A 23,233-nucleotide genomic window follows, 5' to 3' on the forward strand; every position below is an offset into this window, starting at 1 on the left:
CTCGGCCCCCCAATCCTCAGCGCTGCTGCTGCCGTGTGTCCGCCCAGTCGCCGCCCAGGCCGCTCGGGACAAGGATCCCTCGCCGGCCCCACAAGTTGCGGCGCCACCGCCGGGTGTCCAACGGCCCGGCTGGGCTCGTCACTGTGCGTCCCGGCTTCAGGCCCTGGCGAAGGACGAGGCTTCCGGGGACGATTTCTCCGCGGTTGGGCGAGCTACGAACACCGGAACCGGCGGGATGGGGTCCGTCGGTATTCCGGTCACGGGATCTGTCGAGGGATGAAGCGGATCAGTGGTCAGGATAGTCGCGGGCGAGGATGGACGGCGGAGCTCCCTCACAACGCGGCCATCTTCAGCCCATGCTTGGCTCCTCCCCAGCTCTACTTTCTAATGCCTTTTCATCTTATTCAGAGTTTCGCTGCCTGCTCCTTGAGTCTGCACCTCCATTTGTTGCTCTTATTCTCAGTTCACCTGCCTGTTTCTTGCATCTTTTCCACTTATTCCCTGATCCTCTGAACGTTTCTTACCTATTTATCATTAATTTTTGGTGTTCCTACCTAATCCTTGTCCACATCTTCTATCCCAATTCCAATTTCCCGTCCAGTTTCATACATCCTTTCATATTATTACTATATTCCATGTTTGTTTCAGCCTCCTTTTCTCCCATTCTACAATTCCCTACCCGATTTTCACTTCGGTTTCTCCTATTTCCCACAATGCTATCTGTATCTAGCCTCGTTACTGCATGTGTTGCTGACTCAGCACATTTTATTACCCTTATTCAAACAGTACTGCCTGTTCCTTGGTTCCTTTGGTTGCTTATTCGCGGTCCTTTGATCATTTTACATACATTTTCCTATTACTAGTTCTGCTGTTTCTTGACTTTGCCCCTCTATCTTGCCTCTCGAAAGTATTGGAGAAACATGTTAATCGTCTCCTAACTACTCACATAGAATCAGCAAATATCTTGCACCCTTCCCAATCAGGCTTTCGGGCGGGCTTTTCTACTGAGTCCACCCTTCTGGGTGTCACGGAGACAGTCAGACGACGGGTTGATGGTGGGGAGACGGTGGCACTCATCCTTCTGGATTTGAGTGCTGCTTTTGACACCGTCTCCCATACCATACTCCTGTCTGCCTTAAGGTCTGTCGGGATATGTGGTTCCGCACTTGCTTGGATTTCCAATTTTCTTTCTGATCGTACTTTTCAGGTCTTCTCCTCTTCTTCGGTGTCCACTGTTCATAACGCTCCTTTTGGTGTCCCCCAGGGTTCTATTCTGAGTCCGCTGTTCTTTAATCTTTACGTCAGACCTCTTTCTTTCCTTGCTGAACAATCTGGACTTTCTATTTTTTCATACGCAGATGATACTCAAATCATCTTCTCTCTTTCCTCCAATCAGCATTCTTCTTCCTCCTCTCTGCGCTCTGGGCTTACTGCTATCGCCAATTGGATGCTGACTCACAAATTGAAGCTAAATGGCGATAAAACGGAGCTGCTGCTGTTCGGGCCAGACTCTACTCTCTGGGGCCCGAAACACTGGCCTCAGCAAATGGGTCCTTTGCCGGTCCCAGCAACTACTGCACGTAATCTCGGGATCCTCTTTGATAACCAGCTATCTATGAGGCAACATGTGGTGAAAGTCGCAGCCACCTGTACTACCATCATCAGGTGGCTGAGGAAGATCACACGGATGCTTCCCCTCGACACCCAGAAATCAGTGGTCCACGCCTTAGTGACTTCACGGCTGGACTACGGCAATGTTCTACTCCTGGGTGCCGACAAGGAGGTTTCCCGCAAACTTCAAGTAGTTCAGAACATGGCCGCCTGTTTACTTTGTAATTTGCCTAGAACTATGTCTGTTTCCTCCTCTCTTCGCAGCCTGCATTGGCTTCGCATAGAATCGAGGTCCAAATTCAAAGCTTTATGCTTTATGCATCGTATTAAAGCTGGCAAATCCCCTCACTATTTATCCACCTTAGTTCATCAGTACTGTCCCTCCCGCACTCTCAGATCCTCCTCCCAGTGTAGATTCTCTGTTCCCCGTTTCAAGCGTACTAGAGTTGGTGGGCGATCCTTTGCCTATTTGGCGCCCACGCTTTGGAAGTCGCTTCCCATCCCTTTGCGGTCTGAAACTTGCTATCTTAAGTTCCGCAAAGGAGTTAAAACCTGGTTGTTTTCCTTGTAACCCGCTCCTTGCTTTGCTGCTTGCTCGTGCCACTTTTGTGCTTCCAGCGCCGGGAAACCTACGGGTAGCTGTGCGCTTAATAAGTTTATATATAATAATAATATCTTTGATTCTGAATCCAAAATATTGTACCAATTTCTCACATTTTGTTTGACTTTTTCACATTTGGTTGCTTATTTTTTCTTATATTTTGAGTTCCACTGTGTGAGGAAATGGGGTGTAATATATATTGTGGTTGTGGAACCTCTTCGTGTAATACACTTAACCCCCTTTAGAACCAGTAGATTTTATTTGTTAAACTCTTAGCTCAACCCTGGCTAGCTGTAGCTCTGAGCAGTCAGACTTACAGAAAAGGAACACGTTTTAAGCATTTAAAAAGCACCAAAATAATTGCGGAAGAAATACATGAGACACTAAAGAAATCAGACAACAATTCATAAAAATTTATAAAAATAGATTCTATTTTTATTTAGATTTTTACATGAAAATGAGAAAAAGATCCACTGGATGATTTCAGAGATACAGAATTTACAAGGTATAGTAAATCAACACTTTCTACTGAGCATGGAACAAGCATTGTCAAATTCAACCAATTAGACACTTTTAAACTTTTTCAGGAAAAACCTTGATAAGTATCAGTGCTGTTACTTTGAGTTACTTTAGGTGACCAACTCAGACAAGCAGCCAGTCAGGGGACCAGAAAGGCCAACAGAAACAGTTACCTCGATGAAAGAAGAAGTCTTCAGTTCAATTCCAGCGTCAGTGGCCATAGGAGTGCATTACAAAGCGGATACAGTGCCAGGAACTGTTGAAGGACTACTTCAATTGTGAAAGTAACTGTTTTTGAGGACCTTGCTGGTCCCCCTGACCAGCTATCTTCAGGAGTTGGTTGTCCCAAGTACTTTTAACCGATCGCATTGGCACCTAAGTTTTCCTTGAAAAAGTTTCTAAGTTTCCACTTTGTTGACTTTGCGAAGGCTTGTTCGTGGTTGAGTGAAATTGCACTAGTTTATTATTGCTTGTAAAATGTACATCTCCTGAGCACTCCGTTGGATCTTTTTCATTCTAGTGTCTAAATTCTCATAAAAATACAACATATTTTTATAAATTGGTGTCAGATTTATTGAGTGTCCTGTCGATTTCTTTTTCAATTGTTCTGCTGCTGTTTAAATGCTTAACACTTGTTCCTCTGTGTAAGTCTTGCTGTTCAATGCCACCCCGGGTTGAGCTGAGGGTTTTCCAGACACAACCTACTGGACCTAAAGGGGATAGTAAGTGTATTACATGGTGAAGACGCACAACCACACCACATAATACACCCCATTTCTTCACAGAGAGGTTATACCTCTTCCTCACACAGGCTTCTACAGTGTCCTTTCTCAGGAGTTGTTGCACGTCTCCCCAGGAGGGCAAAATTCTGTCTCCCCAACAGACCCTGTGTGCAACCAAGGACAGGCACAGAGGATTTGGGGTAACAAAGAGGCAACTTTACAAAAGTTGCACAAAGGGACAAGTTACATTAATTCGACTTAGGCATCAAGTTAGGCTGAATGCAATGAGTCGTTTGATACCTTACAGTATCAACTTTAGTAGTCCCGGTCAGAAGTAAGCAAGGCTGACGTGTCAGCTTGTAACTTTGCAGTTGCCAATGGGCCTAATAGCCGTTTCCACAGTACAAATGGCAATCACGTTTTTTTTTTAATGAGAACCGCAAGCTGGCTTCCGCAATGGTAGATCCTGCATGGACCAGACTGCAACACTGTACCTCATTGAGCAGTCGATTAAATGGAACTCCCCCCTCTATGTCAACTTCATTGATTATGAGAAGGCATTTGACCACGTTGACAGAGGATCTTTAGAAACTCCTCCGCCACTACAGTATGCCAGATAAACTCTTAAGAATCATCAATCAATCAATCAATCAATCGCATTTATAAAGCGCGCTACTCACCCATCAAGGGTCTCAAGGCGCTGGGAGGGGGGGGGGGGGGGGGGGGGGGGTCAGTGCTCGAAGAGCCAGGTCTTGAGCTGCCTTCTGAAGGAGAGGTGGTCAGGTATGGCGCGAAGGTGGCTGGGCAGAGTTCCAGGTCTTCGCTGCTAGAAAAGAGAGGGATCTTCTTCCGGCGGTGGCTTTGCGGATGCGGGGTACGGCTGACAGGGCCTGTCCGGTGGAGCGCAGAGTGCGCGGGGGAGTGTAGAAGGAGACGCGGTTGTTGATGAGTTTGGGTCCGAGGTTGTGAAGGGCTTTGTGTGCGTGGGTGAGTAGTCGGAAGGTGATCCGCTAGTTGACGGGTAGCCAATGGAGTTTTTTCAGGTGTCCGGAGATGTGGTGGTGGCGAGGGATGTCCAGGATGAGTCTTGCGGCAGCGTTCTGGATCCGTTGGGAGTTTCCTCTGCAGCTTGGTGGTGATGCCGGCGTACAGGGTGTTCCCGTACTCCAAGCGGCTGGTGACGAGGGCGTGGGTGACGGTCTTCCTGGTGTCGGTGGGGATCCAGCGGAAGATCTTGCGGAGCATGCGGAGGGTGTTGAAACATGCCGAGGTCACCGAGTTCACCTGTCTGGTCATGGTGAGGGAAGAGTCCAGGATGAAGCCGAGGTTGCACGCGTGGTCGGTGGGTTGGGGAGTGCTGCCTAGGGCGGGGGGCCACCAGGAGTCATCCCATGCGGTGGGAGTGGGGCCGAGGATGAGGACCTCCGTTTTGTCTGTGTTCAGTTTCAGACGGCTGTCTGTCATCCAGTTCGCCACTTCCTTCATTCCTTCATGTAGTCTGGTCCTAGCTGATGTGGGGTTGTTAGTGAGGGATAAGATGAGCTGGGTGTCGTCGGCGTATGATAGAAGGTCGAGTCCGTGTTTGCGTGCGATGTTCGCCAGGGGGGTCATGTAGACGTTGAAGAGAGTGGGGCTGAAGGAGGATCCTTGAGGTACGCCGCAGATGATCTCCGTGGCTGTGGATCTGAAGGGGGGAAGGTGGACTCTCTGAGTCCTTCCGGAGAGGAAGGAGACGATCCATTCCAGGGCCTTGCTTCTGATGCCGGCGTTGCTGAGGCGGCGTATCAGGGTGCGGTGGCAGACCGTGTCGAAGGCTGCAGAGAGGTCCAGGAGTATGAGGGCCACGGTCTCTCCCTTGTCGGTCAGGGCTCTGATGTCGTCCGTTGCTGCGATCAGGGCGGTTTCGGTGCTGTGGTTGGCCCTGAAACCGAACTGTGTGGGGTCGAGGGAGTCGTTGGTTTCCAGGGCGTTGGTGAGTTGAGCGTTGACGATTTTCTCAATCACTTTGGCGGGGAACGGCAGGAGAGAGATGGGCCGGAAGTTTTTGAGTTCGGTGGGGTCTGCTGTAGGTTTCTTTAAGAGGAACTATTACGAGGGCATGACCTGCAAGATAGCCCATGGAGGACAACTCATGGAATCCTTCCAATTGAGAACTGGAGTCTGTCAGGGTTGTTTATTCTTGCCTTTTCTTTTCCTGCTGGCCATAGACTGGATCATGAACCCGTTCAGAGCAGGGAGAAGAAATGTGATCCAGTGGACAACTTGGACACAGCTCAACAACCTAGACTTTGCAGACAATCTGGCCCTACTCTATCATACGCACCAGCAGATGCAAGAGAAGACCGACAATGTGGCAATCACATCAGTACAACTTGGCGGTAACATCCAGAGGCGACAAAAACAAGATCCTTAAGGCTAACATCGTTAGCACAGCTGCAGTCACGCTTGCAGACAATGCACTGAAAGAGGATGAGGCCCTCACCTACCTGGGTAGTGTCAAGGATAATCAGTGTGGCACAGATGTAGATGCCATGGCAAGAATAGGCAAAGCAAGGGCAGCCTTCATTTATCTAAAAACCAGGAACTCCAAGGACCTAACGCAGCAAACCAAGTTTAGGCTTTTTAAACACCAACGTGAATCAGTCTTCCTCTATGGAGCAGAGATTTGGAGGACAACAGTGACTACCACCAACAAAGTGAAGACCTTCATCAAAACCTGTCTGAAAAAAATCCTCCAAATCAAACACCATCAACAACATCGCCCTACGGCAGCAGACTTCCCAACTCCCTGCCCATGAAGAAATCATGAAAAGACACTGGGGCTGGATAGGTCCCACCCTTCGTGAGCCAGTGTCAAACGCCACCAGGCAAACCCCGATCTAGAACCCTCAAAGGAAAAAGAAAGGTGGCCAAGAAACACCTGGCACTGAGTCTTTGACGTTGACTACAAGGAGATGGGCTACACCTGGAGCCAGATTGAAAGAAAAGACCAAGACCAAGATGGCTACAGAGTCTAAGTTGATGGCCTATACCACAGGAGGGGTAGGATGCATAATAAGTAAGCACGGTTGGAACATATAAAACCAGATACTCCACTGTATAATATATAGCACCCTACCTTAAGGCCTGTCTGGCCTGCTTCAGGTACATACATTAAAAAAGGAAGATGGGGCTTTCCCACTGCTTTAAATGGCAAAGTCGAGTTATCAATTTAAAACCGCCCTTTCAGACTGCAGTGGCAGACTGGGAGCCATGTTTTACCTTTGTCACACTTAGGGCAGCACAACCAGTGCTGCAGTCCCTGGGGTGACCCTCTAACTTACAGGCCCTGAGTACCATATCATACGGAGTTAAAAGTAAGTTCGCTTATAGCAATTGGGTACAAGTCAATCAAACATACACAGTTTTCCGGTGAGGGCATAGGCACTGAGGTCTGGCTAGCAGGCCTCAGTGCACTCTGAGTGGAAAAAGCATCAGTCCTAAACTTTGGGTGTGATCAGATAGAAACAGGCATTCCTTACATGGCTCCCCTTCAGACGAAAAGAGATAAACAACTATCCCTTATCATGATAGTTATCATCTAAGTGGAAAAACCTGAAACAGCCATCTGCATTGGCATGGTCAGTCCCAGGTCTGTGTTCACCGGTTCAGTCTATAGCTTGTAGCGAAATGGATCCCCTCAACAGTCTGGGGTTCTCTCCTCTCATCTGCATCAGCCACATGAGAGGCCTGAGGTCAGTTTGAACTTTGAAGTGAGAAGCAAACAGGTAAGGTCTCAGCTTCTTCAGGGACAAAACCAGAGCAAAGACTTCCCTCTCAATGGCACTCCAACACTGTTCTCTGGGGAGGATTCGACTGCTAATGAAGTCAACTGGATGATCCTGGTCCAGGTTAGTCACTTCTGACACCACTAACCCAATCTCATGTTCAGCGGCATCTGTCTGAACTATGAATTCCTTACTGAAGTCCGGTGCCTTCATGTGCTGAGCACAAAGCTTCCTTGAGGGTGTCAAAAGTCTTTTGATACTGCTTAGTCCAGATAACATTTCTGAGTTGATTCAAGGAGGTACGTTCAGTAAATGGTTCCTCTAATGTACCATAACCCTTCAAAAACCTCCTGTAGTACTCAGTCAGACCAAGAAAGGTTCTGACTAGGGTCTAAGTCTTAGGAGCTTCCCAGGCCAGAATTGCCTAGATCTTGGGCTGCAGGGATTTACATGGCCTCAACTCACTACACAACAGAGCCTTACTCTCTCTGGAACTTACTAGCATTGATAGTCAAACCTGCGTGCTTCAAGGCCTAAAACAGTTCCTTGAGGTGAACAAAGTGATCCTCCTGGGTGGAACTGAATACAGCTATATCATCAAGGTAAGCTGCGCTGAAACTTTCCAAACCTGACAGTACACAATTCCTCAACCTTTGGAAGGAGGCAGGTACCTTCTTCAATCCAAAAGGCATCACTTTAATTGAACGTGGCCTTCAGATGTGGAGAAAGCAGAACTTTCATTGGATCCTGGGGTGAGGGCTATCTGCCAATAACCAGATATTTAGCTGCCCCAATCTATTAATGGACTCATCAGCTTTTGGTATGGGATGTGCATCGCTCTTGGGAGATTGCATTTAGGCCTCAGAAATGTGGTGGGGCTGCGAGTCTGAGTGGGGCTCTGCCAGAGTCTTCCACTTTGGTCCAACCATAGGGCCACCAGCGTGCTCTCGGCGTCTTCTCTGATTTCACAGCCTGCGGTGTGGGGCGATGACTCCGACGGTGTATGTGTGCAAAACCTCGGGAACCTCCTCTTCTTCTCCCGTCTCGGGAGAGAAACCAGGTGGGTCCGCGTTGGATTCTGGATGGCGGCACCTCCAATCAGTCGGTTCGGCTGCTGACATTTTTCTCTTTATTCTCCTCTTCTCCTTCTGTATCACCCCCTTTAAGGGGTCTGCTTCGTTTTGTGATTGGTTCTTGGTTTTACACTTGATTGGGTTCAGAGTGCTTGCTATCTCCCACATGAGCCCTGTCCAAAAGTCTCCTGTGGAGTAGCCACAGAGTTATGTTTTGGCTGCAGAGACCAAGAAGATTGTTTGGGTAAGGCAGCGGCATGAATGACATGCCAAGGGATGTCTTCAAAACAAAACATCACAAAACCGGTATCATCGTCTCAAGAAAGTATTGTTTCTGACCAGGAGATGGAGGCAACCAGGACTCCATTGAGCACTGGCCAACAACCAGCAGCAATGACTTCACAACCATCTGCAGTATCCAGTCACGATACATCAACACCGTCTTCCTTGTCGGTTTCTTTTTTAGCCAACGGCAAAGCAGCTGGATGTCCACCGGATCTAGGTGTTTCAAAACAACACTGAGAGAGAAAAGGAACAGGATGGACGCAACCTGCGGAGCAAGACCAAGACTTAATCATCAATTTTTAATCAATCAACTTGATGCCATTACATAGACACACATTGAACAAAGGGACATCATTTGTGCCAAGGTATCAAACCAATGCTTTGGAAGTCGAAGTATCACTATTTAAATGCATGAGAAATCTTCGATTATGTCACTTTTTAACCAATGTGTTACCTTTGTCTGATTCGACTGAATTGGATTCTTCTACACAGACGGAGACCCAGTATAAAGAGTTTAAGCCCCAGAGTACCTATATGGCACGGACATCCCACAAATCGTCATACACGTTTGAGATCACGATCAAACAAGACATTTCCAAACTAAATTTACAATCTAAAACTAAATACAATTTGTCTAAACCTGAGCAACAAATTATATACCAACTAGCTAAGGACCAACGCTTGACGTTCCAAACAGCGTATAAAGGTGGTGCGTTAGTGGTGATGGATTCCTGTTTTTATGAACACAAGGTCACTGAGCATCTTCAGGACACAGACACGTACATTCCATTAGACCGGGACCCTACCAACAACATCATGAAAACATTGGATCACATTTTAGACAAAGCTGTGGAGATGAAATGGATTTCACACACTACTTGCAAATTTCTCAAAGTTCAACATCCAAGACGACCTCAATTATACATGCTGCCAAAAGTCCAGAAAATTTAAATGATCCGCTATTCAGACCGATTGTGTCTGGATGCGGCTCAAATGTTGAACCAGCTGGTCAGTATGTTGATCACTTTTTGCAATCTTTTGTTCAAAATTGGAAAAGCTACATTAAAGACACTACACATTTCCTTCAATTACTCAACAGTGTGGACACTCAACAGTATAATAACTGGTTGTTATGTTCTATTGATGTAATAGCTTTATACACCTCAATACTATTGCAAGAGGGTTTGGATGCATGTGAGCAGGCTTTGCTTCAACTCCAGGAGATAGGAGTGAATGAAGTATTCATCCTAGAATTGTTACATTTTTGTTTACAACACAGCTATTTGGAGTGGAAAGAGCAATTCTATCTGTAAATAAGCTGAACATCCATGTAATAATATTTTTATATAAAAATTTGAGCAAGATCATATCTTTGCAGATGCAGAATGGCATTCATATCTAGTCTTCTATGGCAGATTCATAGATGATATTTTTTAATATGGAACAAGTCCCAATTGCAACTGGAACATACGATTCAAGAACTAAACCAAAGGAATACATGCATTCAATTCACTCATACCATAAGCAAGACTTGTTTGTCTTTTTTGGATGTGTTGATTACAAGCGAATCTAACAACTTGGATACCACTGTTTTTAAGAAACAGAGAGAAATAACTTTTTGTTATTTTCGCGTTTCCATCCTCCCAGTCTTCTTCATAATCTTCAGTTTTCACAGTTGTTGAAAATCAAGAGAATTTCATCAACTGAAGAAGCTCTGACCGGGCCTGTGGAGAGTCAAATAAGAAATTTCAAGCAGAGAGGGTATCCCCCATCAACTTTATCTGATGCTGTGACTAGAATTTCCACTATGCAGAGACAGGACTTACTCGTAACACACACCAAGACGTCACAAAATTGGATGTTGTTCGTGTCAAAGTTTTCTACTAAATCAGTGGCCATAAAAAGGATTATTAAGTCCAGATGGGAACTTCTGGAGTCAGAACCTGAATTCAAGGGGTTATTCGAACAACAACCACTGTTTGCGCATACCGGGAGTCGCAATTTGAAAGAAATGTTAACACGATCTAAAGTGTCCTGTCCATCAAGACTACAGAATCCGGCATGCACAGATGTTCTAATTGTGTCAACTGCAATAATGTCATTATAGGAAATACCTTCAATCATCCACAGTCTGGCAAGCTTATCAATCTCAGATATACAGAAGATTGCAATTCTTCATTTGCTATCTATTGCATAAAATGTCTGTGTGGTTTAACATATGTAGGGAAAACTGAGCGCTAGGTAAAAACTAGAATAACTGACCACAAAAGTACGATTAGGACGAACAACATCACATCCAACCTTGTCTCACACTGGTTAGAACACCATCACACTATAGCACAACTAAGATTTACCATTTTGGAATTGGTACAGATAAGAGTAGGTAGATTCAACGCCAAATTGATATCACAACGTGAAATTTGGTGGACCAAGTTGTTTAACACTGTGACCAAGCCAGACAAATTAAGATGAACCAATACTAGGGCTTTGACTGTCCAACTGATGTATATGTCTCTAGATGTTTTTTCTCTTTTAAATCCCAACGCATTTTCGATGCTTTTTAAGATGTTTTTTTTAATTAACCTACTGTTGTAACTATGATAGTAATATGCACTGCTTTTGTTAATTATTTTATGTAATCATACAATAAAGTATTCCTTTCATTTCATCACTAGGACTCCATTTGGTCTGAATGATAACATTGATATAACATGTTTTTTATGAAGGATATTTCTGTATATGATTTGGTTAACTGGTGACTAGCGACATGGTATTGCTAACGTTCTATTTTGTTGTACCATACAATGTTGCTTTGATTATAATTCCATTGTTTGTCTGATTTCCATTTTCAGATTCTTTCTTTTGGGAGATTGCATTTAGGCCTCTGAAGTCCACAAATAACCTCGTCTCAGGATTCCCTCCTTGGGTATTGGGCTTAGACACCAGTAACATATGGGTGGCCCATGGACTAATAAAGGGCTCCATCACCCCAACTCCAAACTCTAGGCTACCAGGAGCCATAATGCTGATTTTTACCTGGTCAGGCAATCTGTATATTTTGCTTGAAACACACAAGCTGTCACCCGTGTCCACATCATGGGTACACCATGTTGACAAACCTGGGGTCAGAGAAAACAATCTAGCAAACTGCTTCAGCAACTGATAGCAGTGCCTTTGTTGATGGTCTGTTAGAACGGAGGAGAGTGGAGGAGAGAACTACTCCTTCCACAGTTCCATCTTGGGTATTAGAGAATAAAAGGTTTGGGAGATGCTCACTCTCTTCCTCTTCCCCATCTGTCGCCATCAACATGGCGATGTCTGCCCTGTCATGGTGCAACTAAAGACTATTGGCATGCATGACCCAGGGATGGGTGGGGGGACACAGCTACCTTCTTTGTGCCAGTAACCCCTCCCATCTCAAAGTCCACCACAGCCATGAAATGGGACTTTGTCACATTGTCAGCATTGATAATTTGGTGCATTTCTTCTCTTCTAGAAGGATCTGGTCGGAGGAAACCTGTTTGACATCACCATGGTTACACTGGCAAATGTATCACTCCAAGCCTTCACCTCCACTCAATGGATTTTTGGCCACTGCCTATCCTCCTCCATACTAGGAGGCCAGTGAGCCAAAGGTTCAATGTTCTCCCTACCTATGGGCGCTAAGGGGGCCTCTGTGTATCCCTTGGAACTCTAGGGGCAACTTCCCATACCATCCCTACACTTGCCAACCCCTTCGAGTGGTCACAGTGGATGTCTTTTTGATGCACACTGAGTCTCCCCTCTTGTGCCCTGGTCGATTACAATTAAAGCACTGTAGGAAGGTGGAATCTGACTGCATGGTTACCCCCAATTTTGCCTGGTGGTTAGCTGGTTTTCGACATAGTTTGACTGGGATCCTGCTAATCAGTACCCCAGTCTATCTGCTTTCTCTATAAATTGATAGCATGTACTTTAGGTACACTCCAGATTGGATTCTGGGGTACCCATAGAAGTCCCTAGTATATGGTATACTATATACCCAGGGCATAGGTACCCCAGAGGCCTCATGTATTATGCCACCCCTGGGAGACCATTCAAAATGACACAACAGGTCTGCTACAGCAGCCTGAGTAAGGTGGTGTATGCACCCCTTACTTATGCTAACTGTAAAACGGTTGCATGGAAACATGTTGTGTCTGGTGTCAAACATCTTGGAATCATACGTCCAACTGGTGTGGGAGGTATGATTCCATCCTACTAGAGGGAGAAATATGACAGCACCAGTATACCCGGTACCAGCTTTACAGACCCTGGCATCACAAAATGGATGCTGCTAGCCACAGACACGAGTCTGCCCTCCTGCTGCTGGATGAAACTCCAGCAGGGGAGGCTGGACAATCGGTTTCCTCTCACAGGGAGGTGTGACCACCTCCCAGACAGGCTTTAGTGTATTGGGGCTGGGTGGGTGCACTCCAAAAGTGCTTTGATGTCTGCACTGGAGGCACATTTGGTGTCCCTGTGCATAGTCCAGCTCAAACCCGTTGCAGGGGCTATCAGCCCCTGCTCTGGCGCGAAACTGGACAAAGGACATGGGTGTAGCCACCCCTCTGTCCTGACCCTCCCATAGGTGGGTCCCCAGAGTTTGTCCCACCCCTTCCTTGAGTATAAAGTAAGAACCCCTGGCTACAGGACTTTAGATTTACCTGGACGAAACTCTGCAACAGAAACCAAGTACTTCAACTATCTACACTACGTTGGATGACCGCAGAATCTCCCTTGGAATCAAGGAGTTACTCCCCTGCAAGGCAGGCACCTAAAACGCATCTAACCAGTTTGCATCTACGCAGCTCCTGAAGGACTCTGAAGATTTTGCAACACAGGAGGTGGGTTCCTAAGCTTGCCTGAGGTAGACTAGTGCTCTCAGCAAACCTGAGACCTGCAGCCGTCGTGGGGACCGTGCAACCCATACCCCTGGACACCGTGCAATTTTGCAGCAGCATATGCTTTTTGGCGATCCCTGAGGCTGTGCTTTGGGCTACTTGTAGTCCAGACCCCGAGCAGTGATTCCACTGAAGATTACCGGCCTACACTCCACAAGTGTTCTGTGGGCTGGTGTTTTGTGATTCCTCTCGAGGTCCCTTCGCGATCCCTGGTCCGACGACCTGTGGGTCCCTGAGAAGGGAACTTCAACTTTCAGTGGGCTTTCCTGGTTGCTACAGACGTGCCCTGACTCTCCATCGCTTGGGGAGTCCCCAGGACCTTGCTGGTCCTCACCGAAGCATCATTTCTCTGACTGCGTGGGTTGCAGTTGCCAAGGCTTGTTGGTCTCCAATCCGGACACTGACTCCCCAGCACTCGACATCCTTCGTGGGACAGTTCACCTGTGGACTCGTCGTCTCCTGGTCCCCGTGGCTGCAGAGTCAAGCTTCACTGCAGAGTCAAGCTTCACCTCATCTCACCTGAAACACCTGACATTGGTGGGCATTGGCCTATCGATCCCCTGGTCACTGTGAAGTGACCCAGACTCTGTCCCCTCTGCTTTCAGGTTCTTCTCAGCTCCGATCCAGGCTTGGATCACACCGGACACTTCTCATCTTCCCGGCAGCAGCACTTCTTCGCAACACGCCATTGAAATCAACGAGCGATTCCGATACCACTTGACCCCTATGCACCCGGCTCTCCTGGGATAGGTAACTCCGGTACCTTGGTACTCTCAAGGGTGCTGGCCTTAGAACCTTCTATATTCTTAAAGTCCTCTCCTAAGTGTACTTAATCTTTAAAATTCCAACCGCGACTTTCCCATAGGATTGTACGGAGCTCGCGGCTGTGTTCTCACACTGCAAGCGTCCCCCGTGGGTCCCCTGTGTCACTCACTACCCAAAGAGGTTAGTAGAGTGTGTTTAGTAATAAATACATAAATTTTATATATACCTTGTGTGGTTCTCCTTTCATTTGGTTATTCAGGAGGTTATAATCTAGTAAACCAAGCTGCTTTACATTCCTTCGAGACTTAGCCTGAAGGCTGCTCTCCATAGCTACCACTAGGATAGCTTTCAATAAAGGTCGTCTTTAATCTAATCATCAATAAGGATCGTTTGGACTGGTGCAAGGTGCCCACTATAACTAGTGGACAGCACATACCAGGCCAACTTCTCACAAGCACATCCTAGCCTTTGAAGGGTCAAACTTATTTTCCAGGTACCCCCACCCCTTGGAATGGGGTATGGCTCTGGGCTCCCCTCCTCTTGCCATTTTTGGGGACTCTTCAGGATTTCTTTCTTTTTATTTTTAATCCCCTCTTTCCACTGAAGGGGAAGCCTGACATTGTTTCTGGTCACCATCCTTGGACTTCTTGGGGACACAGGTGGGAACCCACTCATCGGATGTCTTGTCCATTTCCCTGGGGCTAGAAAGCTTGGAGTCCACCATATGCTTGTGCAACTTCTCTGATGAACAGTTAGTTAGAATGTGTAGTTAAATTGTAGAGCCCTTGAAGAGCCTACTTTCTTGCCCTTAATCCAGTAATCCAGTGCCTTAACTGAAAGGTCAACGAACTCAACCCATGTCTGTATTAGCCCCTTTTTATGCTGCCTTTAGCTTCTGCCTGTACTCTTCAGGATTAAGTCCAAAGCGTTCAATACATGCTGACTTCATATGTGAATAGAACTCTGCTGCTATCTCATCCTCAAGTGTTCTGTGGCGGAGAGCGCTGTGTTGCAGAGTAGAGGCGTAGAGCGAAGTGGTGTAGAGTGGACTGGTGCAGAGCAGAGTGGCAGAGGATAGAGTGAAGTGGTACAGGAAACAGCCCTGTAGCGTAGCGTGGAGTGATGCAGAGTCAATTGCCATAGAGTGCTGTAGAGTAGGGCGATGCAGAGTAGAGTGCAGTGGCGAAGAGGAGATTGGTGTAGAGTTTAGTGACAGTGTGAAGAGTTGCAGACTAGACTGTCATGGAGTGCAGCGGTGTATAGTAGAGTGGCGTAGAGTGCAGAGTTCAGTGGCGGAGAGTAAAGTGGTGCAGAGTAAAATAAAGTTGCATAGAGTGCAGTGACGTAGAGTGCAATGGCGGGGTGTGCAGTGGCATAAAGTGTTGAAGAGTAGAGTATAGTAGAGTTTAGTGGTGCAGAATAGATTGGCATAGAGTGTACCAGTAGAGTAGATTTGCACGGAGTGCAGAGACGTAGAGTGCATTCGTTTTGAGTAAAGTGGTGTAGAGTGCAGTGGCCCAGAGTAGTGCATAGTGGCCCAGAGTAGAGTGCAGTGGCGTAGGTTGTTTCAGAGTAGAGTAAAGTGGCGTACTGAAGAGTACAGTGGAATAGAATAGAGTGGCGCAGAGTAGATTAGAGTGGTGCCGAGTGGATTGGCATAGAGGGCACTGGAGAGTGAAGTTGCACAGAGTAGAGTGCACTGGCGTACACTGCAGTGGCATAAAATGCAATGTTGTGGAGTGGGGCAGAGAATGCAGTGGCAGAGAGTGCTGTGTACAGTGGCAAAGAGTATAGTGTTGTGGGGTAGAGTGCACTGGCATAGAGTATAGTGGTGTAAAGTAGAGAGGCGTTGAGTGGAGTGATTCAAAGTAGAGTGCTGTGATGCGATGTGGAGTGGCATAATGAGGAGTCATTCAGAGTAGACTGCAGTGGTGTGGAGTGGTACAGAGTAGAGTGGAGAGGGGTAAAGTGAACTATGCATTGTGTGGTAGCGCACTGCCATTACAGACAACACATCTTCAACTGAAATGACCATTACATTTGCACATACATACAGTTTTACTGCTAAAAGTCACAATGTGTAGAAATTTCATCACATAGTGTATTAATTTGTTTTGATCGTATTAAAAGATTTGTTTTCATCACACTTCAGAATTACCAGAAAATTTGCTTCATGTGTGTTTTTCTTCTGCAGAGTTCATTTAAAGACATTTAAATTTTGTTATATGCTAAAAAAAAAAATAACATTGTTGTCTTCCTCAAGCACGCTTGCAGTAGCCAGCATGATTGTCACATATCGCCTCTCACTTTGAAGTTAGAGTAAGAAAACTAAACATCAAAATCCCTGGAAGACAGTCGTGCATTTGACCTCTTTCTTTGAATGCACAGAAAATGTGACAAGATGAGAACAATATTTAAAGGGCTGTTTACAGAAATCAAACACTGGTGGAAGACTACAATAAATAAGGTTTGGACATCGGAAGGACAAACTCAAGCTGGACAGCCTAGATCAAATAGAACCAGCAAATAGAAAGCAAGCAAAAGTGAGTAACAAACCACAAAGCCAATGGTAAGCAATGGGCAGAATGCATTCCCAGGGAAGCTTTCTGAATGACCCCGAGATGCTGTTAGCAAACTTCGACCTAAAAATAGATATGATTTTTATAGGATTTTTGCACCAAAACAAAAAAGATCCAGAGGAGGGTTCCGAAGATACAGCATTCACAAAGTATGTAAAAATCAACACTTTTTGCTTAACCACAAACAAATATTGGTAAATTCAACAAATTTGACATTTCGAAACCTTTTCACGAAAAACTTTGGTAAGTATCAATGCAGTTACTTAAGGCAACCAACTCCGACAGGGAACCAATCAGGAGGGTCAGCAAGGTCCACAAAAATAGCTACCTTGACAAAAAAAGTCTTCAGTCCAGTTCCAGCATCAGTTGCTCCTAGCAATGGATTTCTATAGAGTGGTCCTGATGCAAGGAATGCAGGAATGGAGGATGCTGATGATGCTGATGCTGCAGTCAATAGTGGTCTCTTCTAAGCGGAAGCGCCTGAGTCCCCATGATCCCCTAAATTCTTTCATTGTACAGATTCTGTATGGTATGGTATGTAACTTAGAAACATTGAAGATTTATCAGGATGTCACTTGATGTGTTAATTTGATGATTGGATTGTTCAATAAAAAAATAAAAAAATAGTGGTCTCTTCTGTGCTACACCTCGGTCCATGGGTTCCTGGTGAGGATGTCTTGGCAACAGAAGTCAATGTCTCTTCAAAGTCCTCTCAGTCTGGGCAGAAGTCCATTCACCAGTGGACTACCAGTCGCCACTGGACTACCCTGCCCAAGACTAACTGTCCAGTACAGCAGTTTTTGTAGTTCCCTTTCACTGGCGGTAACTTGCCTTCTGAGCAACCAAGCTGCAATCATATGACTCTCCCAGGTTCAGCAGACTTGGGGGAAACTTTGAGTGTCAGATCCTACTCTGGTGCTGCACTGCAGTGAGGAGTGCAGATTCAATAATCTGGACTACCAACTCACTCCAGCATGCTTCTTCAGCTGTTGTGTTCCTGTGCTGTGAACAGCACGTCAGCCACCTGAACCTTGGAGTCTCTTGCTTTGGCTGGGCTCAGGAGTCAGCCAGCAGAACACAGCAGGCACAGTCTCTTCTCCTTTGCTAGCCACCAGGTTCAGCAGTGCAGTTCACGCAGTGCTGCCTCTCTTCGCTGGGTCCTTGGTGTAGCAGGACAGTCCTTCTTCGGTCCTCTTCTCCAATCAAATGAGAAGTGGCGTAGACTGCAGTGTCAGAGTGCAGTGGTGTGCAGTAGATTAGTGGCTAGAGTGGATTGGCATAGAGTGTAGTGGCGTGGATTGGCAAAGAGTGTAGAGGAATAGAGTGCAGTGGCATAGAGCGTAGTAGAGTGGTGTACAGCGGTCGCAGAGTGCAGTGGCACGGAGTGGTGTAAAGTATTGTAGAGTGGAGCATTGTGGCGTACAGTGCAGTGGAGCAGAGTAGATTGGCGCAGAGTGCAGCTGCATAGAGTGCATCAGTGTAGAATAGAGTGGCGCGGTGCAGGGTAGACTGCAGTGGCGTGGAGTGGAGCAGAGTAGCTTAGAGTAGATTGTTTCAGAGTAGAGTGAAGTGGTGTAGAGTAGATTAGAGTGGCTTAGAGTGGATTGACGTAGCGTGCAGCGGCGACAAGTGCAGTGGTGCATTGTAGAGGACGAGTGCAGTGGTGCATAGTAGAGTAGTGTGAGGTAGAATGCATTTGCTTAGAGTGGTGTAGAGTAGAGGTGCATCGAGTGAAGTGGCATAGAGAGGAGTGGTACAGAGTAGAGTGCAGTGGAGTAAAGTGAAGTTTGCATGATGTGGTAGTGTACTGCCATTACAAACACATCTTCAATTGAAATGACTATTACATTTGCACATGCAGTTTTACTGATAATAGAATACAGCGCACAAACGATAATGTGTGGAAGTGTCATCACCTATTGTATCGATTTGTTTTTATCATATTAAAATATTTGTTTTCATCACACTTCAGAATTACAAAAGAAATGTGCTTCATTTGTGCTTTTCTTATTCTGATATATTCTGAAATATCTGCACAGTTAATTTACAGAAATTTAAATTGTGTTTTTTGCTAGAAAAAAATGACATTGTACAGTTTTCCATCCAGGACACACAGAGTACCCAGCATGAATGTGACATAAATCCTCTCACTTTGAGGTCAGAGAAAGAAAAATAAACACCAAGTTCCCTGTAAAAAAAAAAAAAAAAGCCCGACATGTGGCCTCTTTATTTGAATGTACAGCAAATGTGACAAGATAAAAACAAGATGTAAAGACCTGATAACAAAAATCCAATAATGGTGGAAGAAAACAGTAAATACATTTTGGTAAGTGAAAGGACAAACTCAAACTGGACAGCATAAAACAAATAAAGCCAGCAAATAGAAAACCAGCAAATGTGATTTACAAAGCCAATAGTAAGGAATGGGCGGAATGCATTCCCAGGGAAGCTTTCCGAATGTCTCCAAGATGTTGTCAGCAAACCAGACAGCAAGTCTGTCTGGTAGACTTCGACCAAAAAAACAGCTGCATCAGTCCTAAATTTTGGGGAGACCATACATAAAAAGGGCATTTCCTTAGACATTGTTTATGTTAATCCCAGTTTCCAACCAATTCGCTGTTGATGTGTCTCGATTAGTAGCTTCTCTGCTCCACATGCTCCACCAGTGTAGCACATTTTTCCTATTCTTCATGGTTCTTCTTTGAACCTAGCTTACCATCTCTTGTCCCTCCATCAGCTGTCCTTAATCACAGTTGTCCTGCATGTTTCGGTTAACTTTTACTTAGATTGCCTTCCTATTTATCCCATCTTTTTCTCAAATGCCACGTTCTTGTTGGTATAGTGTAATGCTTTTACTTTTATACCCAGTTTCACTGTACTACTTTTTAAATTTTATTTACAAGTCTTGATTTTTTCTTCTAAATAATCCTCAATAATGTTTATAGGTTCTAGTCATACCTTTGTTGATCAGTTTCATTTGTTTGCTAGTTCTTTTTCTCTGTGTAGTTCTTCATTTGCTGATCTGCTCTGTTCCTCAGTCTCCTAGCTGTTTGCTCATTGGTTAGTTAAACTGCTCCCATTCAATCTAAAAGCTACATTTGTTTTGGTTACATCCCTTTGTTGATATAATTGCATTCACAGAACATATATTTTATGTCTTCCGTTAGGCACTTTATTCCCATTTTTAATATCTTTGCTGCCTCTGTCACCACTGAACTTTAGGGAAGTAGGTGAGGGCTGAGTTGTCTCCAGCTGTTGCAGTTAAGCAAGTAAGCTCTAGCAGTATAATGCTGATCCAAATCAATCCCCATACTCACACAGCACATAGAAGCAGTACATTCAGATCTATACTCAACTTGTGATTAACCTCTAGACCATGGGACCCCACAGATTATTACAACTTATTGACAGGTTACGTACTTATTAGGATACTTGCGGAAGATGTCCCTGATGACCACTATGGCTTCCTGTACCACGTAGTTAACCTTGGTCTGAATAAGGTCAAGCAGAGTGCTAACACAGCGTTCTGCCGATTGCTAGAGAGAGAGAGAAAAGATATAAATAGACTACTAACACACAAAATAACAAAAGTAAACAGACAATTGTGACAATAACTATTACTCCAATTTAGTTTGTAATTTTAGGCACTTTGACAGACTTCATTGACTAAAGAAAATGTATTTAATTTTTCATTGAAAAAACAGATAATCCCAAATAGTACAAGTTAATAGAGTAAAGAATTGGGGGGCCAAAATAAACGCTTAGGAGATCGACCAAGACAAATTAAAGGGACTCATGTAGTAAGATCATGAACTCAAAGGCTATAATGCTAGATACAAATATGTGTTGAAAGTTCCACATATCCCTGTGTCTATCTCAGGATGAGGCAGGAAAATATGCCTCTTAATACCAGAGGGTAGGAAGTGGATCGCGGGAAGTCAGCCAACTGCAAAAAGAATAGAAGACAGTATAGGCAATGTAAGTATGACTTAAAGCCAAGAACATATTAAGGTGCTGATGAGCTCTTTACGATCTTTAAGACGAAAAGTAGGGACACACTCCAAAGTAATTCTGGAGATTTGAATGGTGAAGAAGAGTCTAACAACTTAAGTGTGTTACATCAAAGGGTATGACGTCAGTAGACTCGCAATCTATACCAATGAGGAATTGGAGATTAAGAAGTGCCTCAATGAAGGTTTACCTGGTATCTACCTTGAAATGGCTCCCCTAAAGAACGAAGAGCTAGAAGGACTAAACATTATAGTAGTTGCAAACAATCTGATCCAGTATTTGCAACTGTTAAAATGCTTTTTTTGGATGTACTAATCTGTAAACTTTTACCAACTCCTAAAATGGGATTGCGACCCCATACCGAATCGGGATTTAGACAGGGTATGTTGTAGGAGTCCCTTTCCACTACCTGTTCGGTATGATATGCATACATGTTTTGATGCCAAAATCCAGTAGCAAACCACTGAAAAATACATACTCTCTAGTTTGGGATGGAAATGCATCAGCAAATGTGATGGGCTTATTTTGGCACCCCTTTCACTTTGTGAACTAAAAACGTTTATAGGGGAGAAGGCAGTAGTCTAAGGAACCACTACCAACTCTCAAACAAGCTTTTGAAAAAAAGTAAACTTTTGCTTTTAGAAGCAGTCCAGTTTCAATGCATTTGACCAGCCACCTGGCTATGGTAGCTTCGGAGAGAGCATTGCCTTTGTGATATTCTGTCCTTTATATTCTTTTATGCCGATATTCTAGGGGTCGGTATTTAACCAGTAAATGGGATAGAATACACCTATAGAGAACAGCTTTAATGTTTTTAACGCGTACTCAGACCTCAAATCCCATCTAAGTGGTATTAAAAGGGTACACTTGCATAAGCAAAACCCGTTAAATGAGTTGAGCGTACCGAAGTATTATTTATTCCAAATAATAATCCTGCCTGGAACAGACACCCCTGCACCTTGGTGCAACGGTGCCTTCGTTGGCGCTAGGCGCACATCATGTGCCAGCGCTAGAAGACAGCAGAAATGTGCCATATCTTTATAAATATAGCAAATGTCCGCTCTCTGCCTTTCACGCAAAGTAGTGCAGCAAATTGCCTCTAATGTAAGTAAATCTGCCCCCAAAACCTGTGCAGTAGCCAGCTAAGCAGACTATAATCATAACAAATACCATAAATGGGGCCCACTGAGCTGCTAGTGACTGAAAAACCATAAACGATAGTTTATGCGCCTGTCTCTCACACCTTATCCTCCACCACACTGCTACATGCGGCAACCCATAACACGATAACCGCACCTTGGTGGTCATCACGCACAACATGAAAACACTTCCTACATTGGATCACAAAACAATGACAACACACACACCACCCTATAGGGTGTAGCTTGCTGCCAATGTAGGTAAGCACTTAAGTGCCAAACACAGGTGTAGTAAGCTCTATACAAATGGGCAATACTATAAAATATATGTATTACTTATATGCATTACTCATCACAGAGATTGGTTTTGATCCTGCTAAAAATCCTTGTTCCATCACACTTCAGAAATAATAGACATCCTACAGTATTTATTTTTGCATTTCCTGAACATAATGCCACTGGAATCATGAGATTCTGCGGCCATAGAACTATCCAATTCTGCAGCTACTGCGTTCTCAGCATATTTATGAATTTATTGCATTTGCCACATAATCCATCATCAGCTGCATATTGGGTGTATTTTAACAGAAAAACTCATTTTGTTTCTAGCTGAAACAGATCAAAATTTACAAAAAATGTAGCAACATGTGCTGTAGTGCACCGGAAGGCCGTTTGCAAAGGTTGAATGGCCAAATTTTATTTATGCAGAGCTGTATTTGGATGTGGAACCGGTACTAATGAAGTGAAGCATTTGCCCAGAGAGTGCTAAAGTGTAAAAGATGACAAAATAATGAAGTGATACTATAAAAACGTGGAGCATTAATGCGCAACATTTGTGTTTTCTTGTCACAAAAATTTGTAAAAAATGACACCGAATTTAGGCCTCAGCTTTTGCCTAATTCCAGTGGCCCTGTCTATACCACAGACAGGTTGTCACAGAGTTCACTTTAGACCATACTCTCACTTTTCAAAGGAAGAAAAGTAAACAACACTTTCATGTTAAAAGAAGCAATTTGTCAGAAGACAGACTGACATTTAAAATCAACTCCTGCACCTTTAAAGTGTGCCAGCTGCCTCGCTCGTTTGAGGGGCCAAAGATTATTCTGGGCTGGCCCGGCCCTCAAATGCCCCCATGGCTATGGCCTTGTCTAGGTTTTGGGAAGAAAATTGAGAATTCAATGGCTTGGTTAAGGTGGAAAGAAGATGCCACCTTAAGCAGAAATTCTGGATTTGTTTCAA

At 44.8% G+C, this 23,233-nt stretch overlaps 1 protein-coding gene across 2 annotated transcripts in view; it reads right to left on the bottom strand.

Annotated features, from left to right (window-relative positions):
• The window catches only part of AP2B1 (adaptor related protein complex 2 subunit beta 1), a 575,856-nt gene that overhangs the window by 288,310 nt on the left and 264,313 nt on the right, over positions 1 to 23,233 (bottom strand). For both annotated transcript variants that reach the window (XM_085649631.1, XM_085649630.1), the window contains exon 10: positions 20,265 to 20,380. In XM_085649631.1, coding sequence (XP_085505757.1) covers positions 20,265 to 20,380 — 116 coding nt within the window. The remainder of the gene's footprint in view (positions 1 to 20,264; positions 20,381 to 23,233) is intronic.

This window comes from Triturus cristatus, chromosome 3_2, assembly GCF_964204655.1.
Source record: "Triturus cristatus chromosome 3_2, aTriCri1.1, whole genome shotgun sequence".
Classification (NCBI taxonomy): domain Eukaryota; kingdom Metazoa; phylum Chordata; class Amphibia; order Caudata; family Salamandridae; genus Triturus; species Triturus cristatus.